The sequence below is a fragment of the Amblyraja radiata genome, chromosome 1 (genome assembly GCF_010909765.2).
Source record: "Amblyraja radiata isolate CabotCenter1 chromosome 1, sAmbRad1.1.pri, whole genome shotgun sequence".
NCBI classification, from domain to species: domain Eukaryota; kingdom Metazoa; phylum Chordata; class Chondrichthyes; order Rajiformes; family Rajidae; genus Amblyraja; species Amblyraja radiata.
Window position 1 is genome coordinate 99505509 of NC_045956.1, and position 22858 is coordinate 99528366.

General features: G+C 42.6%; 1 protein-coding gene across 11 annotated transcripts in view; it reads left to right on the forward strand.

Annotated features, from left to right (window-relative positions):
* The window catches only part of tbc1d1 (TBC1 domain family member 1), a 247214-nt gene that overhangs the window by 154155 nt on the left and 70201 nt on the right, over window positions 1-22858 (forward strand). For 6 of the 11 annotated variants that reach the window (XM_033026822.1, XM_033026812.1, XM_033026836.1 and 3 more), the window contains one exon: window positions 17896-17910. The exons of the other annotated variants lie outside the window; for them this stretch is intronic. In XM_033026822.1, the coding sequence (XP_032882713.1) occupies window positions 17896-17910 (15 nt within the window). The remainder of the gene's footprint in view (window positions 1-17895; window positions 17911-22858) is intronic. 11 annotated transcript variants of the gene reach the window in all.

Sequence of the window (22858 nt, forward strand, 5' to 3'; positions counted from 1 at the left end):
GCCCAATTCGCACGCTGATCACAGAATTTCTCACGCTCTGTCGTCCTGACGGCGTACACCTGGCCCTCAGGCTCACTCGGCATCACTCCCGCCCACTCCACCCCCCCCCCCTCCCCGTATTCGGGGTCTGAAGCGCCGAGGATGCGAGGCCATGGAGCTGAGGCTCACTCTGAGGCCGACGGCTGCTGGGCGGCCCTACCCCTCTCCTCCCTTCTTAATATAATATCAATGGGGGTGGTTAGTGTGTGTGTGTGTGAGAGAGGTTGGTTAGTGTGTGTATGTGACGCTTCAGGCCGCCCCCTCGCAACCGCGCGTTGCGGGAACAGACCCAACGGGTCTGCACTTGGTCTAGTATGGCAATAAAACTCGACCACTTGATTTTAAAGCATTCATGCATGGTGGAGGTATAATGTAGTCATAGAGTGATACAGTGCGAAAACAGGCCCTTCAGCCCAACTTGCCCACAAAACCGCCAACATGTCCCAGCTGCACTACCTGCTTTTGGTCCATATCCCTCCAAACCTGTCCTATCCATGTATCAGTCTAACTGTTGCTTAAATGTTAGGATAGTCCCTGCCTCAACTACCTCCTCTGGCAGCTTGTTCCATACACCGACCACCCTTAGTGTGGAAAAAGTTACCCCTTAAAAAGTTACCTCTTAAAAATACTTTAAACAAAAAACATTGAAATCATACTTCTGTAATGCACTAAAACATGATTTTAACACCAAATTTTAATAAGTCCCTACCCCCCCCTCCCCCCCCCCCCCCCCCACACACACACACACATACACACACACACACACACACACACACCCTCCCCCCACTCGGTCACTCCACTGCCTCGCCGGGTACCCCCAAGGCCAGTGATCAGTGATCGCTCAGCCCCCCTCCCCCACTTTCAAAAACTCTCCGTGGCCCCTGATTCAGACAGAGAGCACTGCCAGATGTGAGCGGGGAACTGAGGCTAGTTGTCTGTGATGTCTGGATCCCAATGCTCAGCGCTTCGTGTTTCGGAGTTGGCTAATGTTATTGATTTGTAATGAGCCTGATTTGTAATTAGTTGACAAAACCTTAATTTATAATCCGGAATATCCAGGGGGGATGGGATAAGTGTAATATTAAAATGACATGCAAGGTGTCAGGCTGTCTCACAACATACAGCCCCGATAACTCTTTATTTTCTTCAGTTAAATATTGGGAAGGTAGCACTTATGTAATTTGCCACTCAACTATTATGTTTGTTTACCTCTACCTCACTGATCATTTCTAACCCCCCCGCCCCCCTCCAAATTCCTTTGACAGGTTGAATAGAAATGTCCCCAATCTCGTTTTATTAATTGAACACATAGATGAACATCCTCAATGAGTGTAATCAGATGGAAACTGATTCAGATGCGATGTTTAAGAGCTTGTTCAAAGAAGGAACATATTTTAAAGGAGTGACAGAGATACATGCAGGGGAATGTGTGAGGAGGTTATTATTTGTCTTTTGTTTTAGCTTGAACAGGACATCTGAAAATTCAAAGTTTAATATAGTAATTGTGCTGATACTGATTCCAACCACGTAATGAATATCATCCATTCCGGATGTTTTATTTTTCTGATGCCATTTAAACCACTTGGATTTCAATCACTTCAATGTAAAAGTAATTGGAAATGGGGAGCATTGGAACAAAAATTTGCCCTCGGTACATATTAACTGTATATAATGTTGGTTTGTGCAACCAAAACAAAGATCTTTTTACCATTGTTGTGTCATGAATACCACAGAAAATATCGTACTCTCAAGATCACATTAAATAGAATATTATTGCTTAAATATATATTGTTATTGGACTTTGCATTTCGGAAAAGTCCCAGCTGAGAGGAAGACAGCAAATTACTGAAAATATTGGGGGAGAAAATGACTTCAGGACAGTTTGTTAGGAAAATGAAGGAAATGGTAACAGAATACATACAGCTGAGTGAGTATAATTTTATGGATGAGAAATTGTGTTCAACCAATTGATTACTTCTTTGACAAAGTAACTAGCATGTTAGATAACAAGGAAGCCAATGGATGTAGCAAATTTTGTTATCCATAATTTGGTTTGTGAAGTGCCCCATAAAAGATTACCGCATTAGATAAGCACCTGTGGACTTGAACATAATAGGTTAAGTCCAGGGGGTCAGATATGGGGCTTTATGTGTGGGCCAGATATATTTTCAGTGCAGAGGGGCTAGGAGCAAGGCCAAGTGTGCATCCAGAGTCAAGGTCTGGAATAGTACTAGGTGTGCAGTCAAAGCTGGGACAATGGGAGTGTTCAGCACTGGGAACCTAAGCAGGTAAAGCAGCTATGAATAGGGTAGAATAGGGGGCCAGGTGTAAGGCTGGACTCAGGGTCAGGAATGAGAGAAGGTATGCAACTGGAGTCGGGGTCAGATCACTACATACCTGGTTGACCAACCAGGTGTGCAGTGAGACCCAGGTTGGTCAACATGGGCCAAGTGCTTGATTATAATCTGACTTCCATACATGAATACACTAAGATCATTCATGTGCTGCACCTGTTGATCAGAGCCTGGATCTACTGTGGAATGTAATTAGTAATGTAATTTAGCCTAACCTTATTCATAGCTAATCCAATTTAAAGCAAAAATATTGCATTCGAGTGTAAGTTAAAAGACTCGCTACGGTATGCACCAGATTGCACAATTTCAAGCTGAAAATTGCAAAATCTCCATTCCATGGGAGGGGGGCATCCCCTCCCACACCTACGCTCTGCTCGGCTAGGTCTCTCGCAATTTCTCACTCCCAACTCTCACCCAATGTTGGCAGCCTTGTAACACTGACGATAATCTTGTCTGGATGGTTAACAGGGAAGGTGTTATATCTCTCCTGCAGTTGCATGGGAAGGGGGGGTGTGGGGGGGGGGGGGGTGGAAAGGGGAGTGAGCAATGAGGGGAATGGAAGGGGATCTTGGAGTTGTGGGGAGAATGATCCATTGGGAATTCTGAATGTAGTAGGTGGGAGGGGAAGATAAATCTGGCAATGGCATTGTTTATTTATTTTGGAAAAACTGGCCCTTCAGCCCAGCGATCCCAGCACACTAACGCTATCCTACACACACTAGGTAGAATTTACAATCATACTAAGCCAATTAACTAACAAACCTGTACGTCTTCAGAGTGTGGGAGGAAGCCAGAGATCCCAGAGAAAATCCATGCAGGTCACGGGGAGAACATTGTGATGAAGGTGGTAGATACAATGGGCAATCCGTTTGTTTGAAAGGAGTGAGAGCAGAAGTGCAGTTAATGTTGTAGTAAAATATGGCTGAGCCCTGTCCACAATGGTGGGGTGGGGTGGGGTGGGGTGAAACCTTGGTTAAAGGAAAAGGAAGACATCTCAGATTCCCTGGAGTGGGAAGCTTTGCCTTTCGAACATAATAGACAATGTTTGATAAACTGGGAGAGCAGGAGCTGGGAAGAAGTACGTGTGATCACCTTATAAGCTCAAGGAACAGTACATCAATTTATTGTAGGTTCTTCCTCTCACACTCTCCCTCTCCCCTCCCTCTCCCCCTCTCTCTCCCTCCATCTCTCTCCCCTCCTCTCTCCCCCCTCTCTCTCTCCCCCCTCTCTCTCCCCCCCTCTCTCTCCCTCCATCTCTCTCTCCCCCTCCCTCTCTCCCTCCCCCTCTATGCCCTCTCCCCTCCCTCTCTCCCTCCCTCTCTCTCTCCCTCTCTCCCTCCCCCTCCTTCTCTCTCCCTCCTCTATCTCTCCCCCATCCTTCTCTCTCCCTCCTCTCTCTCCCCCCCTATCTCTCCCCCCCTCTCTCCCTCCCCCCTCTCTCCCTCCCCCTCTCTCCCTCCCCCCCTCTCTCCCCCCCCCTCTCTCTCCCCTCCCCTCCCCCTCTCCCCTCCCCTCCCCCTCTCTCTCCCCTCTCCCTCTCTCTCCCCTCTCCCTTCTCCCTTTCTCTCATCCTCCCCCCTCCTCTTGCAGCTCCTCCATACTGGCATTAACATGCCTCACCACCTGGCACCATAGTCACTCATATCATTTGGCCCTCTTGGTCACCAGCTTATCACATGCACTTTGCCTTAGTTCTCTCCACCCCACCCTCTTCACTTCAACTTCAAACATTTAATTTTTTACTTTTCCCGGTTCTGATGAAATGTCATTAACCTGAAACATTAACTCTGGCTCATTAGATATGGAGAAAGAAACAGTGTTCAGCATTAGCCGCATGAAAGCAGTCAAAGGTGGGGTTGAGCGTCATTGCCACTTGCTAAGGGGGGTCATTAACGCAAGCTCTCTCTTGGTGCAGAGTGCAGCTGCTCAGTGACTCGCCCAAGCATGAACCTTGATGCTGGGAGTCTCTTTCCTTCTTTCTCTTTGGCCTGGAGCATGAGCACCCTGACACCAACATGGTAGAGAGCTTCAGACACGGAAAAGGATCTCTTCTGCTTTATGGCCAGAAGCAATTGCATTACTTTGTCGACCTCTTCAATACAATAAGGCTTTTGCATCAATATTTTGTGGGATGTTTGTAAAGAACAAAGATCCGTTTACAGGCAAACATCATAATGTTGTTTTAGAGATGGTTCTGTGTACAGACAAGATCTTTGTCATCATGTATTTGCATCCAGCAGTATGCATTTCTGCAGAAACCAAGTTGCTTCAAATATTTGCACATGGGGGTTTTTTTGTATTAACGCAGAAATTAAAAGTTTGCAATTGGCATGCCGAATTAGCAATACCTTTAATGAGCTGATGATTGGTGGACCTGTGAACCACGAACACTGTCCTACATCAATCCATTAAGACCATTTACTAGGTTTTGCATCCAGCCGCTTGCGACTCTGATTTGGGCGGCACAGTGGCGTAGCGGTGGAGTTGCTCCCTTACATCGCCATGACGAGAGCAGGTCCACCTCTGATTGGATAGATCAGCATCTACCAGATGAGCTAGTCCATAAAATGAATTTGATATAATCTTGCAGGTATGTTGTGAATGCTAAAAATAATCATTGAGGCATTGTTTAGATTTTCCTCTACCCCTGCCATCCCTGCAAATCAATTTTGGGCACCATATCTGAGGAAGGGCATGCTGGCCCTGGAAAGGGTCCAGAGGAGGTTTTCAAGAATGATCCGAGGAATGAGTGGGTTAACTTACAATGAGCATTTGACGGCACTGGGCCTGTACTCGCTGAGTTTAGAAGAATGAGGGGGGACCTCATATAAATGTACTGAATAGTGAAAGGCTTGGATAGAGTGGATGTGGAGATGATGTTTCCACAAGTGGAAGAGTCTAGGACTAGAGGCCATAGCCTCAGAATGAGAGGAAACACCCTTTAGGAAGGAGATGAGAAGGAATTTCTTTGGTGAGAAGGTGGTGAATCTGTGGAATTCTTTTGTCACAGAAGGCTGTGGAGGCCAAGTCAGTGGATATTTTTAAAGCAGAGGTAGATTCTTGATTAGTATGGATGTCAGGGGTTATGGGAAGAAGGCAGGAGAATGGAGTTAAGAGGGAGAGATAGATCAACCATGATTGAATGGCAGTCAACTTGATGGGCCGAATGGCTTAATTCTACTATCACTTATGACTTTAAGATCACCCCTTCTATGCCCATGCCCAGAATTGATATAGTTTTCCATTTAGCCACCGGCTACTCTATTATTTTAGGCTGCACAGAGGCGCAGCAGTAGAGTTGCTGCTTTACAGCGCCAGAGACCTGGGTTCGATCCTGACTACGGGTGCTGTTCTTACCGAATTTGTACATTTTCTCTGGGTGCGCCAGTTCCCTCCCACACTCCAAAGACATCCAGGTTATACTGTAGGTTAATTGGCTTCGGTAAAATTGTCCCTTGTGTGTAGGATAGTGTTAGTGTACGGGGTGATTGCTGGTCGGCGTGATTCTGTGCGGTGTCTCTGGTCTGGTGAGTTGGGGAGGGAAGTCGCTCCTGTTTCATGATGCGTTCAGAATTACAACAGTGTAGGCTGGATGTGGTTAGTAGTTTTGTTTACTGAACCAACTTTTATTTGTGTTAGCTAGCAGAATCAAATTCAGATTTCTTAAATTACACTCCGGTGAGAGTTGGACAGTTTTCCTGGAACTTGGGTTCAGCTTTACGATAACTGCACAAATGCCACTGCAACAGCTAAGGAATATACCTTGAATTTTAAAATGAAACACAAGGCATGCCTGAATCTGCAAACATTTCAATATACAATTAAGAAACTTAATACTACGGTGATGAATTTTTGCTTCCTTGTTGCTTAGAAGAGCATGATAAATATTGGAATGGATTTGGTGAAAGGTGAATAGCTGCAGAGATATCGATTTCCTGTCTAATCCTTTGTTTAATTAGTGTACAGTCCACAAACTATTTCATTGGAATTGCAATTTTCCATTAAGTAGGGACCAACAGAATGTTAATTCCTCGACAAAAAACTATTTGATTACTTTCAAAGAAGGAAATTTAGTAGCACTGCAGAAGGCAAAAGTGTCTGTCATCATTAACGTAGCTGAGTGCAACACGGGCCTCAATGCTAAAATGCTGAATCAGGAGATAGTTTAGTTTATTGTTGCGTGTACCGAGGTACATTGAAAAACTTTTGTTGTATGCTTACCAATTATCACAAAGACAGTACATGATTAAAATCGAGCTATTACATCGTAGATCATGATAAAATAAATAACGTAAAGTGCAAGATAAAGTCCAGTCAATTCCAATGAAAGATAGTCCAAGGGTCTCCAATGAGATAGATGGTAGAAGATGCTGACCCTTCCAGTGAATGAGGTGGATTTTAGTGGCATCCGCTCAAAGTGACTACTGGTGGTGGTCCAGGTTCCGAAGCATTTAGGGAGGCCATGGCTGACTACTGTCTAGTAGACCTTGAGTTTGTGCCAAGTGTGAGGTCTTGATCCTCCAATTCTTTTTTCTTCGATTGACCAAAGGCTATACAAGCAGGTGAAGGCAATGGTAAATGTCAATGCTGATTTCTGCCCTTTGCTAAAATGCGACTCCCGCCGTCAGGCAAGTGATCCACATTTTCCAAAGTCCCCCCGTAAACCTGTATTGTTCGAGGGCAATGTGGTGTAGCAAAGGCAAGTTGGTAGAGAACCTTGGTCTTCAGGATATTGGGCATAAGGTCCATTCATTGTACATGTCCACTTTTACTTCACACAAAACTTTAGGGTAGTGCATTAGATTGTTGACTGCTTCTGTGGATTTCGCTTTAGAAATGCAGCAAACTAAAGAAAAGTTGTGGGGAAAAGCTATAAAATGTCCAAAAGTTGTTTTCTCCCTTCCCTTGTTCACTTTCCAGCTGTTTCTTCACCCATTTCCTCCAAGCTTCTTGCCATGTGCACTAACTAACCGCCAACGCACAAAACCTGCTCTTAACCGAGAACAGGGCCTCCACTATAAGTTGTTGCAACACCAACGCTGACCTTACTGAGTGCATCCAAAGGCCCCTCTGATATTAATTGATGGAAACACTTTAACATCCTGTGAAATCACATTCCTTCAAGTTAGGGCAGCTGCCAAAGAATTTCAATATTTGTCAATGTCTCTGACATTTCATCATTCACAGCTATTTGGACAGACTTGATAGGCTGAATGTCCTCCTTCTGTGCTGAATCTTGGAGCAATCCCAGTCCTCCATTTATGTTCCCATGGATGATTTCCATGCACGCACAAATTCCTATCAGCTCTCTACACTAGGTATCATGTACAGTGGCCAATTAGCCAAAATACAGCAAAACACAAAGCCCTGGAATAACTCAGCGGGTCGGGTAACATTGCAGAGTGAATGGATAAGCGACACTTCAGGTCGGGATCCTTCTTCAGAACAAACGACTCTGCTGGCTTGGGACATGGGAGGCAACCTGAGCACCTGCAGGAAACCACGTAGTCACAGGGAGACTCCACACAGATAGCACCAATGATCAGAATTGAGCCTGTACTGTTGGAGTCAAGAGACGGCTGCAGATATGAGTGTCACTACTGCTCAAAATTAGCATGAGAATATGGTCACTAATTAAAAAAAAATCATACTATTAAATATATTTAAATGATCACATTAGGAAAGTTAATTAAAACAGTAAAACTGTAGAAAGCAGTTACATTGTTACTTAATGGAATTGTTAACAAGACTGAACATGCAACCTTAATTTAAAAATTAATCATACTATTAAAAATATTTAAATTATTACATTAAGAAAGCTAATTAAAGAACTGTAGGAAGCAGTTGCATTGTTATTGAATGAAATTAGGTTATCTTTAATTCACCAGACTCTGTTTCTCTTGAAATGAATTGAGAACAGAACCTGCAACAGGTTTGTGCTGAGGCAGGTTGAACAGGCATGTCCCAGAAGTTCAGGGAAACTTCTGAATGTTGTACTCCATCCCAAGACTCCAGAATCCCTCAAATATGGGGGATATATGTTGGTTCCTTCACATTCACCAGAGGATAAGCAGCACCTCTGAGAGGATGCCGTTCCCTGCCTGCCACCCTAGTGTCATCCCAGGCTTTCGGACTTCAATACACGATCTTCTGGCCCTAAGGTGTAAGTGATATCCACAGTTCCACAGCTTTGGATATTAATATTTAAATTAGCAACCCTATAATATCTAACATAATTATATTTCTGGAAAATTCTGGAATATTTCTGAGAGTGGAAGCGATATCTGATAATCTATGAAAAGTACAAGGTGAAATCAAGTCTTTGTGCAGCAATGTTGACAAAGGAAGGAACTTGCCAAAACACTGTTTGTGTTTAGTAGTCACATTTACTGGCTTAGGTGCTCTGAGATCATGTTTTTTAATTTATTTTTCAGTACCAAATTGCAGAAAGTAAGGTGAAGTTTTATAATGAATATACCACAATTCTTGGACTGTGTTTCATTCACATTGGGATCGGGAATGTTGTGTTAAGAAGGCCTGTATTGAATTAAATGTTACTCTTTGAAAAATAATGGTCTTTATCCTGTTTTCTTGCATTCAGTGTAGTTGTTCTGTGGTTTACAGGGTGCACTCCACCCCAGTCAATGGCAACTACATATCACACTGGATGTAAACTACAAGAGACCCGCTTCTGCTTTTTCTATGTACATTTCCCACCCCCACCCCACCCCACCCCACATCTTAAAAATCTGCCTATTTCTTCCGACTGTTGTTACCTTTAAATATTTGAATACTGGTTTAGTTACGGTCCAGTAAATATCTGTTTGCAGATGCATGTTCAACTGTTTTAGTTTATAGTCCTCCTTTTGACAAAGGCACTTGAGTAAAAGAAAGCTTTAACTTGACTTGATGTAACTTAAGGGCCTGTCCCACCAGCATGCGATTACATGTGTCTAGTGCGACCAAACGTGGTGGCTTGAGGCGTACGGCCTCGTGGGGTCGGTCCCACTTCCAACCGCGGAGACGTCTAGGGTTGTGCGGGGCTGGTCCCGACATCATACTCGCCAAACAGCTCGGCAGGAGGCGGGCCGACTGAATTTGGACGTCGCACAGCGTCGGGCGGTGATGTCATCACGCAACGGCACGTCGAGCGGTGACATCATCGTACAACGCCACGCCATCAAGGCGCTGTGTACGGCGTCGTGACGCTGCGTACGCCCGTCGAGGCGCTGCATACGGCTTCATTGCGGCTGCGAGCCGACAGGCAGTTGCCTCGCGGAATTTTTGGACAGTATCAGTTTTTGGGAGCCCCGCGCGATGTCGGGACCAGCCCCGCACAACTCCATATGACTCCAGCGATCGAAGTGGGACCGGCCCCACGAGGCCGTACGGCTCAAGCGACCATGTTAGGTCGCGCTCACTGCATGCAGTCGCATGTTGGTGGGACAGGCCCTTTATTGTCTCAGTGATCTTTGGTTAACTACAAATAATTACTTTGATCTTAAATGGGAATTCATTATGATCAGATGAATGATGAAACAAATAAGCTCATCGGTGATAATTAATGGGAAATTTGATCCTAATATTTTGATACCTTAATACCCTTGATTCCTGTTATAGTGTCAGTGCTTTAGTCCAGTTATGAATGAGAATACGTTTCTCAATCACTCGATTTTCTTGCCCAGTGTTGGGGAATCAAAAAACAGAGGACATGGGTTTAAGGCGAGGGGGGAAAGATTTAATAGGAACCTGAGGGGTAACTTTTTCAGTGTAGTGGGCATATGGTGCGAGCTGCCGGAGGTGGTAGTTGAGGTAGGGACTATCGCAACGTTTAAGAAACATTTAGACAAGTACATGGATAGGATGGGTTCAGAAGGAAGCAGGCAGATGGGACTATTGTTGATGGGACATGTTGGCCGGTGTGGACAAGTTAGGTGTGGAATCATTTTTAAGCGGTCAATAAATAGGGTTGAAACATGGGATGACCCATAGTTGCTTGCTCAAGCTCTGATTGTTGTTGGAACATGTAGATTCAAGCTTCATTCCATTATAGATTATGGCAGAGCAAATCCTAATATGCTGCTTCAAGTCCTAACCTCTGGATGTTAACCTGCAATACCTTTTGCAGGCAAATTGCTGGCATTTTTTTTTTAAAGCATTTTGTAAAATTAGACCGGATTTGGATGAGAACGTAGAAGGCATTAGTAAGTTTGCAGATGACACTAAAGTGGGTGGTGTTGTAGATGGCAAAGATGGCTATGAAACGTTACAGCAGGATCTTGATCAGTTGGGAAAGTGAGCAGAGGAATGGTTAATGGAGTTTAATGCAGATAAATGTGAAGTTTTATCCTTCACAGTAAAATGGCACAGCTTTGGGGAGTGTTGTGTAATAGAGGGATCCAGGAGTGCAGGTACATAGTCCCTTGAAAGGGTGTCACAGGTAGATAAGGTGGTCAAGAAGGCTTTCGGCACATTGGCCTTCATCAGTCAGGTTATTGAGTGTAGAAGTTGGGATGTTATGTTACAGTTGCACAAAGAGCTCACAGTTGGAGTATTGTGTTCAGTTTTGGTCATCATGCTCTTGGAAAGATGTTGTGAAGCTGGAAAGAGTACAGAGAAGGTTGACAAGGATGTTGCCGGGACTTAAGGGCCTGAGCTTTAGGGAGAGATTGAGCAGGCTAGGACTGGATTCCTTGGACCGTACGAGGACGAGAGGTGATTATGGAGGTGTATACAATCATGTGGGAAATAGATAGGTTAAATGCCCCGTCATTTAGCCAGAGGACATAGGTTTAAGTTGAGAGGAGAAAGATTTAGCAGGAATTGGAGGGGCAATTTTTTCACACAGTGGGTATATGAAATGAATTGCCAGAGGAGGTAGTTGAGGCAGAAATTATAGCAACATTTAAAAGACATCTGGAATGGTATGTGGACAGAAATTGTTTAAAGTGATATGGGCCAAACCCGGGCAGGTGGAACAAGTATAGATGGGGCACCTTGGTCGGTTTGGGCAAGCTGGGCCAAAGGGCCTGTTTCCGTGCTGTATGAATGTGTCCAATTCAGGTAATGTGTAAATTATGGTATTTAAAATTAGATTTGGTTTCTTTGTAACATTAGCAACGAAATACGACTTGTTTGGAAATTGACTTTGAAAGTAGATGGAAAAAGACAAAGAAGGGTTGGATTTGGTTCTGCAAAGACTTGTTTGGACACTTCTGCACTCATTTTTGTGAGAAACTAAACACCTGAAATCTACTAGTTATGCTTTAAATAGTGTTCTTATGAATAATCATCAGTTACACTGACTTGAATTTGGTTTGTTTAGGAGTTGAATTCAGAAGCACTATTTTTAGGAACAAGATTTTATGTTTTGACTCTAGTGTCAAGACATCTGGTTAAAAGCCTTTCCTTACACCTATTGTAATTCACCTTGATTGTACTTCCACCTTAAATAATATAAGGAAGAAGTTCCCACAGCATAAGACAACTTCCTATCTTGAATATCAGAGAATGTCTGTTTTATATACAAATGAAGGCTTGTGCATTTTTCTTGCTTTATTGCATGTTATAATCCTGTGGTAATTTGCAAATCTTTTATGCTTCATGTTTTCACCTAATTATAAATATGTCTCAGCTTGTGAAGTCTGACTTCAATGTCTGCTAATCCTGCATGAATCGGGTAATGCATCAGGAAACCACATTATTCCTGGGAACTCTACTGGAGAAAATCCATAAAGAAATCATAGGTGAATTACTATCTACAGTGAAACCATCATGAAAGGAAATGGTTCCATAAATATGCAATAAAATTATACATATCTTCAAACAGATAAACAAATATAAGCAGGATATGACGTTCACAATTTAGTGTAAGCATCACGGTCAATGTTAAGTCGTTAGCACTGATGATGGAATGCAATACCAATCTCAATGGTTGTTAGTCTTCATTTTTGCAGGTGCTAAATGAAATAAGCTCAGACATTCTGACATGTCAAGTACCTACTCCCTACGATGAACTACAGAATTTCAGGCTCATCCTAATAGCTCAGTTCTGCTCTCTGACCTGGAATACAATTTCAAAAAGTGCCATCCGTTTTCTCTCTGGGTAGCTTGTGTCTTGTAAGCCTTTGTTACTTTATTTTTTATTTAACTGGCACTTTATTTTATTTTAATACAATTAAAAAAAAACAGAGCTGAATTTAATAAGCTTGCTGACTAATGCGCCTAAAGCAGCAGGTCGTGGAAACTTTGAACTAAGAAGGAAGAAGATTTTAAAGAGAGTCAAATAAGAATTTATAAAGCTAGTTTTTAAGGGCGATTATTTTTCTTGCTTTTTTTATTCTTACTCCACCCCACCCCACCCCACCCCACCCCAGTTAAACCAAAGGAAGTAGAACTGTACCCTCATGATTCACCACAATGGTTAAGTGGTGTTACAGTACACAAAACTGATTAAATTTAAATGCAATTATAATTTGCAAATAATATGCACAGTGGCTGTAGGGCATATAATCTGCAAATTATACTTTAACTTGTGGCTCACTTTGGGAGTTTCCTCCCATTTTGGCTCAACATTGCAGAAAAGATCAATTTGAGACAATTATAACCTTGCTTCAGTCCAACTTCACAATGAATTCATCCAGACATCTGGATACTCAAACAGGTTTGGTGTGCCCGAATGCATAGGAGGATTATGAATGTAAATAGAATATTGGGTATTTCTAATGACTCCTTGTTTTGCAAAAACTGATGTGATCATTTAGCAAATTTTGAAATTGCTTCTACTTCACATCCTTTTAAATTAGCGTCTTTCTTGTGAACTATAAACCCAATAATACACTAAGTTGTGGTTCAAGGGTGTGCATAGAGCTCAAGAGGTCTATGTTTTGGTAGGTGTTAACCCCTTATCCTGCTACTTGCAGTTTAGCAGAACCTCCCAGTTAAAAGCACAATATTGTTTTGTTTTAGATTGTTGTTGGCTAAATTGCTTTTGCGTACCAACCTTTTCATGTAACCATGCTCTACAGGTGTGAAACATTTTTAATTGAACAGTGTTATAAGTTGAAACATTGGTAGCCTTACAACCTTCACCTCATTTCAAACACATTTTGAAATTCAAAATTAAAGAGTCAGTTTAGAGTAATTTATTGTGGAATTTTGTCATATGAAACTAAATTTACAAATTTGTAATTCATATGGACATATGTGTCCTTTTAGTTTAGTTTGGAGATACAGCATGGAAACAGACCCTAAGCCAACTGAGACCAGCCAGCGATCACCCATCTCTTTTATCCCACTTTCTCATCCACTCCTTACACATTAGGGCCAATTTTATGGAGGCCACTTAACCTTTAAACTGTCATGTTTTTGGGATGTGGGGAAAAAAAACAGAGCACCCAAAGTGAACCACGTGGTCACATGGAGAACTTGCAAGCTCCTGAGGTCAGGGTGAAACTCAAGTCTCAGGTGCTGTGAGGCAGCAGCTCTACCAGCTGCACCACTGGTGCTCTATTGTGTCCTCTGTTGTGACAGTCACAAATCGAAATATTCTTCATTTTATTTCCTAATCAATATTACTGCATGAAAACCGAGTGATTATTGCATTGATTTTTGTGGGACCAAGCAAACTGGCCACTGTTCTCTAGTGTATGGGGATCACAATATTTTAGAAGTACTGCATTGATTGCAAAGCACTTTGCTACTTTGCAGCGCAATCTACAAATATGAGTCTTTCTCCATTTGAAAATCCAAAAATCTGCAGACACAGGAACTGTGTAACAAAGACAAAAAATGCTGGAAAGACCCAACATTTCAGACAGTATCTGTGGAAAGAGAAACGGGATTAATGCCTCGTAGAACATAGATCAGTACAGCACAGGAACAGGCTCTTCAGTCCACAATACCTGCCCCGAACACAATGCCAAAGTAAACTCACCGCCTGCCTGCATCCTTACCTTGGAAATATTCTATTGTTGTTTTGCATTTATCTGTCATAATCATGAGATTGTTTACTAAGATGATGGTGCTAAATTGTTGGGCTCAAATTTGCTTACAGCACGAACCTTCCATGAAATTTTTACTTTTTTTTAAACCTTGGAAAATTGGAGCTGTGTTTCTTAGAAAAGAGGAGATTATAAAGTGGTTTGACATTTATAATTTCTATGATGATTGTGCACCATTTATATATGGAGTGTTTCTCTGTTAGTTAAGGCATCTGGATAAAAGGTTAGAGAAAGAAAGATTCAACTATGCATTGCCCAGGTCAAGAAGAGTTTGAAGCAATGTCATAATGCTTTCAGCCTTTGAATTACTGATCACAATTGCTTGCTGTGCATTTTTTTATAGATACCAATTTCAATATTCGTTCTGACAAATCACCTAAATTTGATTCCCCTGGTTACCCTCCATCAATAGACAATAGGTGCAGGAGTAGGCCATTCGGCACTTCGAGTCAGCAGCGCCTTCAATGTGATCGTGGCTGATCATCCCCAATCCGTACCCCGTTCCTGCCTTCTCCCCATATCCCCCGACTCCGCTAACTTTAAGAGCCCTATCTTGCTCTCTCTTGAAAGTATCCAGAGTACCGGCCTCCACCGCCAACTGAGGCAAAGAATTCCACACTCACAACTCTCTGTGTGAAAAAGTGTTTCTTCATTTCTGTTCTAAATGCCTTACTCCTTATTCTTAAACTGTGGTACCTGGATTTGGACTTCCCCAAATTGTTTCCTGCCTCTAGCGTATCCAAACCCTTGATAATCTTATATGTTTCAATAAGATACCCTCTCATCCTTCTAAACTCCAGAGTGTACAAGCCCAGCTGCTCCCTTCTCTCAGCATATGACAGTCCCGCCATCCCGGGAATTAACCTTGTAAACCTACGTTGCACTCCCTCAATAGCAAGAATGTCCTTCCTCATATTAGCGGACCAAAACTACACATAATACTCCAGGTGTGGTCTCACTAGGGCCCTATACAACTGCAGGACCTCTTTGCTCCTATACACAATTCCTCTTGTTATGAAGGCAAACATGCCATTCGCTTTCTTCACTACCTGCTGTACCTGCATGCTTACTTTCATTGACTGATGAACAAGGACCCCCAGATCCCGTTGTACTTCCCCTTTTCCCAACTTGACACCATTTAGATAATAATCTGCCTTCCTGTTTTTGTTACTGAAGTGGATAACCTCACATTTATCCACATTAAACTGCATCTACCATGCATCTGCCCACTCACCCAACCTGTCCAAGACATCCTGCATTCTCATAGCATCCTCCTCACAGTTCACACTGCCACCCAGCTTTGTGTCATCTGCAAATTTTCTAATGTTACCTTGAATCCCTACATCTAAATCATTGATGTATATTGTAAATAGCTGCGGTCCCAGCACCGAGCCTTGCGGTATCCCACTACCTGCCTGCCATTCTGAAAGGGACCCGTTAATCACTACTCTTTGTTTCCTGTCTGCCAACCAATTTTCTATCCATGTCAGCACTCTACCCCCAATACCATGTGCCCTAATTTTGCCCACTAATCTCCTATGTGGGACCTTATCAAATGCTTTCTGAAAGTCCAGGTACACTACATCCACTGGCTCTCCCTTGTCCATTTTCCTAGTTACATCCTCAAAAAATTCCAGAAGATTTGGTCATGCATGATTTTCTCTTTGTAAATCCATGCTGACTCGGACCGATCCTGTTTCTGCTATCCAAATATGCCGCTATTTCATCTTTTATAATTGACTCCAGCATCTTCCCCACCACCGATGTCAGGCTAACTGGTCTATAATTCCCTGTTTTCTCTCTCCCGCCTTTCTTAAAAAGTGGGATAACATTAGCTACCCTGTCATTACACAACACCAAATCCAGAATTGCTGTCTCCCTGGTAGGTTCCAGTACAAGCTGCTCTAGGAATCCATCACAAATCCATCACAAACTCCCTTTCTTGGGGTCCAGTACCAACCTGATTTTCCCAGTCTACCTGCATGTTGAAATCTCCCATAACAACTGTAGCATTACCTTTACTACATGCCAATTTTAACTCCTGATTCAACTTGCGCCCTATGTCCAGGCTACTGTTTGCGGGGGGCAGTAGATAAGTCCCATTAGGGTCTTTTTACCCTTTCAATTCCTAAGTTCTATCCATACTGACTCCACATCTCCTGTTTCAATGTCACCCCTTGCAAGGGACTGAATTTCATTCCTCACCAACAGAGCTACCCCACCCCCTCTGCCCACCTGTCTGTCTTTTCGATAGGACGTATACCCCTGAATATTCAGTTCCCAGCCCAGGCCCTCTTGCAGCCATGTCTCTGTAATTCCCACAACATCATACTTGTCAATTTCTAACTGAACCTCAAGCTTGTCCACTTTATTTATTATACTTTGTGTATTCATATACAACACTGTGACCTCAGTATTCACCTCCCCTCTCGCACCGTTCGCAATTGGCCCTGACCTTACTCTCTTATCCCTTCTTGAACTTTCCTTCCCATTAATTCGGGAATCTTTTGTAATTTTTCCTGTAGCCACTTCCTCTTCAACTCCATCTTTATACTCCCAATTTGTCAATCCCTCCCCCCCACTATTTAGTTTAAACCCACACGTGTAGCCCAAGCAAACCTGCCTGCCAGAATGTCGGTCCCCCTCCAGTTAAGGTGTAACCCGTCCCTTTTGTACAGGTCACCCCTACCCCAGAAGAGATCCTAGTGGTTTATAAATCTAAATCCTTGTTCCCTGCACCAGCCCCTCAGCCACACATTCAGATCCCCTATCTCCCTGTTCCTGTTCTCACTAGCACGAGGTACTGGAAGCAATCCAGAGATAACTACCCTAGAAGTCCTGCTTTTTAGTCTCTGAACTCACATTGCAGGACCTCCTTCCTCCTCTTCCCGATGTTGTTTGTGCCTACGTGCACAACTACTGCCGGCTGTTCACCTTCCCTCTCGAGGATGTTCTGAATTTGGTTTGTGACATCCTGAACCCTGGCACCAGGGAAGCAACAGACCATCCTCGCGTCTCGCCTGCCGCCATAGAATCTCGGACAATGGAGTCACCCACCACTATGGCTCTGCCCGACTTCGGTGTTGCCGGTCGAGTCCCATCTCTAGGATTGGAGTCACTGACGTGTCCGCCGCTCGGACTGGAAGCGTCATCTCCCCCTACAGCTCCCAAGAGGGCGCTCTTGTTTTCATTAGGCACAGCCACCTCCTGTCACTAGTTTTCTTATTTACTCTGTTAAAACCCTGCGTGTTTGTGAACACTTCTGTCATGTAGAAGAAGCTGCTCTCCAGTTTTTTGTTATTTGAAATTCCCTAATATGGGTACTGTTCTCGCGAGTCCCTTCTGCAATTTTTCTGAGGGCTAGACTTACTTCCAAAGTGTGACGCTGAGAATTGAACATTATACTACAGGTTTAACCCACTTTCTAAAAAGATTAACCATAATTTCCATGCTTTTGTATCCTATGCTTCTTTATGCGATCTTCTTCACTTCTCCTGCAGCCTTCAAATATTTCCGTAAGTACATTTCTCTCTGTTTTTCATCCTTTTTAAAACATTGTCATTTATATTGCTGTCTCGTGTTCTTCCGAAAGATACCCAAAATGTTTCTCTGTGTTAAATGTTATCCTCCATATTTCACCTATGTGCTTCTGAAGGTTTTTGTTATTGTGTGTTCAGTGTGTGTATGTATCTATATGTATATGTGTATGTGTATATATGTTGAAAAGAGCGATGAACATTTGGGAATTTCAACAATTGAAACGTATCAACATTTTCAACAAAAAATACTTTTAATTAAAACTCATTCAAATATTCTCAGACCAATAGAGTCCAGAAACCCCATTCTAAACAATGAAACCCAGGTTCCTACACCAAGCCTGATCTGTCATGAAAGCCAAGTGCTAGTTTCCCAGCTTAAATGTTGTGGAATTTCAGCAAGACTTGGCATTGTCGGTCGATGGGCACTGCATCATTCCATGCTCTATGTTCTGTCACTCGATTCTGTGGACTGAGGAGGCAAAAAAGGCTATTGCAGTAGCTCTGCAAGTCCAAGACTTGGGGCAGATGTGCGTCTATGTTTTGATTTTACTTGTATGGGAAACATAGAATGCCAGCAGTTTGGAAGAGGACCACCAGCCACAAGTAAGAATCCCCACCATTACAACCTGCCATGTTGTTGAGTTTGAATTAGGCGTGATGCCATAACCTGGCAGTGTTGTCAGTCTTGCAGACGTGAAGCCAGCACTCTACACAGTAAAGAAACAAACAAAGGTAGACACAAAATGCTGGAGTAGATCAGCGGGACAGGCAGCATCTCTGCAGAGAAGGAACGGATGACATTTCGGGTCAAGACTCTTCTTCAGATTGATGTCAGGGGAGTGGATGGGATAGAGATAGAATGTAGTAGGAGACAGTAAGACTAGTGGGAGAACTGGGAAGTGGGAGGGGGTGGAGAGAGAGGGAAAGTAAGGGCTATTTGAAGTTAGAGAAGTCAATGTTCATACAGCTGGGGTGTATGCTACCCAATTCAAATAGGACGTACAGTTCCTCATATTTCAGATTGGGAATGTAAAGAAACAAACAGCTGGCGGAACTCAGCGGGATTTTACACAGATCAATTTATAACTACGGTGGTCACTTTTTCTGTGTTTTTGGCTATACCCAGTTTTAAATGTGCAAACAAGCACAGTTCCATGTAAATGTCTAAAAACAGGTTGCGTAACCAGTTTGGCTGTGATTTTGGTTTGCCCACTGCACTGTTGCAATCATAAATCTGGCGAGCACTGCAAGGGACTGGCTTTGAGATGGGCAATTTATACCAGTTCTCCTCAGCACGAGTCTTAAGTAGAAAACAAATGATTGGCAATTGTTTACAGAAACATTTTAAGCAGAAATTTTCTTCCAAAGTTCTCATTGCATGTTGCCTGTAATACTAAATTTGCTTTTGAAGAAAATATAAATCATTTTTAAAAAGTTGTTCTTATAGTTTGTTGCTTCACCTCCAAGCTATAATATGGTAATATTTACTTAAAGTAGCTTGATTAACACCAGTTTTCAGCTATAGAGCTTCCATCATGGATAGTGTTTGTAGCACTACCATAGTGCAGCAGAAAGTTTGGATGCTCTAAATTCCTTCTGTTTTTACAAAAAAGTCTTTAATGTGGTTTATGTGGGGGGGTTTTATTGAGGATTCTAGCAGTGATTCTCAATGGCAAGAACTTCTTAAAATAACCAAGAAAGTTTGCTGTGTGATGTTGACTTTCCAGATTTATGTGACCTTTATTATGGATACTATGAGTTTCAAAGTAAAAGAAGTACTGACACTTTTGAAAAATATAAAAGTGGATAAGTCTCCAGGTCCTGACAGGATATTCCCTAGGACATTGAGGGAAGTTAGTGTAGAAATAGCCGGGGCTATGACAGAAATATTTCAAATGTCATTAGAAACGGGAATAGTCCCCGAGGATTGGCGTACTGCGCATGTTGTTCCATTGTTTAAAAAGGGTTCTAAGAGTAAACCTAGCAATTATAGACCTGTTAGTTTGACTTCAGTGGTGGGCAAATTAATGGAAAAGATACTTAAAGATAATATATATAAGCATCTGGATAAACAGGGTCTGATTAGGAACAGTCAACATGGATTTGTGCCTGGAAGGTCATGTTTGACTAATCTTCTTGAATTTTTTGAAGAGGTTACTAGGGAAATTGACGAGGGTAAAGCAGTGGATGTTGTCTATATGGACTTTAGTAAGGCCTTTGACAAGGTTCCTCATGGAAGGTTGGTTAAGAAGGTTAAACTGTTGGGTATAAATGCAGGAATAGCAAGATGGATTCAGCAGTGGCTGAATGGGAGAAGCCAGAGGGTAATGGTGGATGGCTGTTTGTCGGGTTGGAGGCAGGTGACTAGTGGGGTGCCTCAGGGATCTGTGTTGGGTCCTTTGTTGTTTGTCATGTACATCAATGATCTGGATGAAGGGGTGGTAAATTGGATTAGTAAGTATGCAGATGATACAAAGATAGGGGGTGTTGTGGATAATGAAGAGGATTTCCAAAGTCTACAGAGTGATTTAGGCCATTTGGAAGAATGGGCTGAAAGATGGCAGATGGAGTTTAATGCTGATAAATGTGAGGTGTTACACCTTGGCAGGACAAATCAAAATAGGACGTACATGATAAATGGTAGGGAATTGAAGAATACAGTTGAACAGAGGGATCTGGGAATAACCGTGCATAGTTCCTTGAAGGTGGAATCTCATATAGATAGGGTGGTAAAGAAAGCTTTTGGTATGCTAGCCTTTATAAATCAGAGTATTGAGTATAGAAGCTGGGATGTAATGTTAAAATTGTACAAGGCATTGGTGAGACCAAATCTGGAGTATGGTGTACAATTTTGGTCGCCCAATTATAGGAAGGATGTCAACAAAATAGAGAGAGTACAGAGGAGATTTACTAGAATGTTGCCTGGGTTTCAACAACTAAGTTACAGAGATAGGTTGAATAAGTTAGGTCTTTATTCTCTGGAGCGCAGAAGGTTAAGGGGGGACTTGATAGAGGTCTTTAAAATGATGAGAGGGATAGACAGAGTTGATGTGATCAAGCTTTTCCCTTAGAGAATAGGGAAGATTCAAACAAGAGGACATGACTTCAGAATTAAGGGACAGAAATTTAGGGGTAACATGAGGGGGAACTTCTTTACTCAGAGAGTGGTAGCGATGTGGAATGAGCTTCCAGTGGAAGTGGTGGCGGCAGGTTCGATGGTATCATTTAAGAATAAATTGGATAGGCATATGGATGAGAAGGGAATGGAGGGTTATGGTATGAGTGCAGGCAGGTGGGACTAAGGGAAAAAAATTGTTCGGCGCGGACTTGTAGGGCCGAGATGGCCTGTTTCCGTGCTGTAATTGTTATATGGTTATATGGTTATTTAAAACTTACGAGATCCTGCATCTCATATCCATTCTATAATTATATAAGAATTCATTTGTAAGGCTGGTGCAACATCCATTGTTTATTCCCCTCTCATAAAAAAGGTATGATGTAAGGCACTGATTCTTCAAAGTTCCCACAAATAATATAGTTTAACATTCCTTTGACTCTACCGTGACGGTTGATTTTATAATAGAATCACCAGTATAACATTGCAGTGCCCTCTTACAATTGGATCTGTGATGCTAATTTTGAGGATTATCAGATAAACATTTTGCTTGAGCAGAAATGCAATTATGTTGGCTCCCAGTCTCCAAGTTCTCACATGTTCCTTTCATACTTTCTTTCATCCCTGTTTCGAAAAGTCATCTTTCCCTTCTTTGATACCCCCCCAGCCAAGATGCCGTTGTGGAACATTGATAAAATTCACTTATGACTCTTTCCTCAGTTCAGGGGCAATCGGGGATGGAAAAATAGCCAGTGAGGTTCACAACCTGTGAAGAAGTAATCAGTTACTCGAATTTTGATATCATGCATTGAAAATAGGTGCAGGAGTAGGCCATTCAGCCCTTCGAGCCAGCACCGCCATTCAATATGATCATGGCTGATCATCCAAAATCAGTGACTGAAACCTAGGACACCTAGGTCTCGTTGACAAGGACACCTAGGTCTTGTTGCACCTCCCCTTTTCCTAATCTGACACCATTCAGATAATAAACTGCCTTCTTGTTCTTGCCACCAAAGTGGATAACCTCACATTTATTCACATTGTACTGCATCTGCCCACTCACCTAATCTATCCAAGTCACCCTGCAGCCTCATAGCATTCTCCTCGCAGCTCACACTGCCACCCAGCTTTGTGTCATCCACAAACGTGGATATGCTACACTTAATTCCTTTGTGTAAATCGTTAATATATATTGTAAATAACTGGAGTCTTGCTGCACCCCGTTAGTCATGCATCATCGCATGTTCATGGCTGTCCATTTAACCTTCAGGACCATTAACTCGCGCTCTGATCCTTCCACCCTTGCCCTAGATTTTCTCTGGTAAGACCTTCCTCAAAGCCTTCCTCTTTGGCCAAGCTTTTGTTTATACCACCCCATATCTTAGAGAGTAAGGGATGTGCAACATAGAAACTGGCTATGTCCTATCTACAGAGATCTTATTGCCTACATTGGGTCTGCAACCTTCTATGCCTTGCTATTTAAGTGCCTGTCTAAATGTAGTGATTGTATCTAATTCCTCCTACTCTGTCAGCAAGTTCCATATATCAACTGCTCTCTGTTTAAAAAAATAACTTTTACCCCTCAGATCCACTTAAAACTCCTTCCCGTCACCTTAAACCTATGGTCTCTTGTACTGATAACCCTACCATTGTAAAACGATACTGCCCATTTGTTCTATTTATGCCTCATAATTTTATATACTTCTGTCTGGTCAACTCTCAACGTCCTTTGATCAAGGAAAACAGTCCAACCAATCTCTCCCCATAACTGAGTTTCCAACCCAAACATCATCCTATTGAATCTCCTCT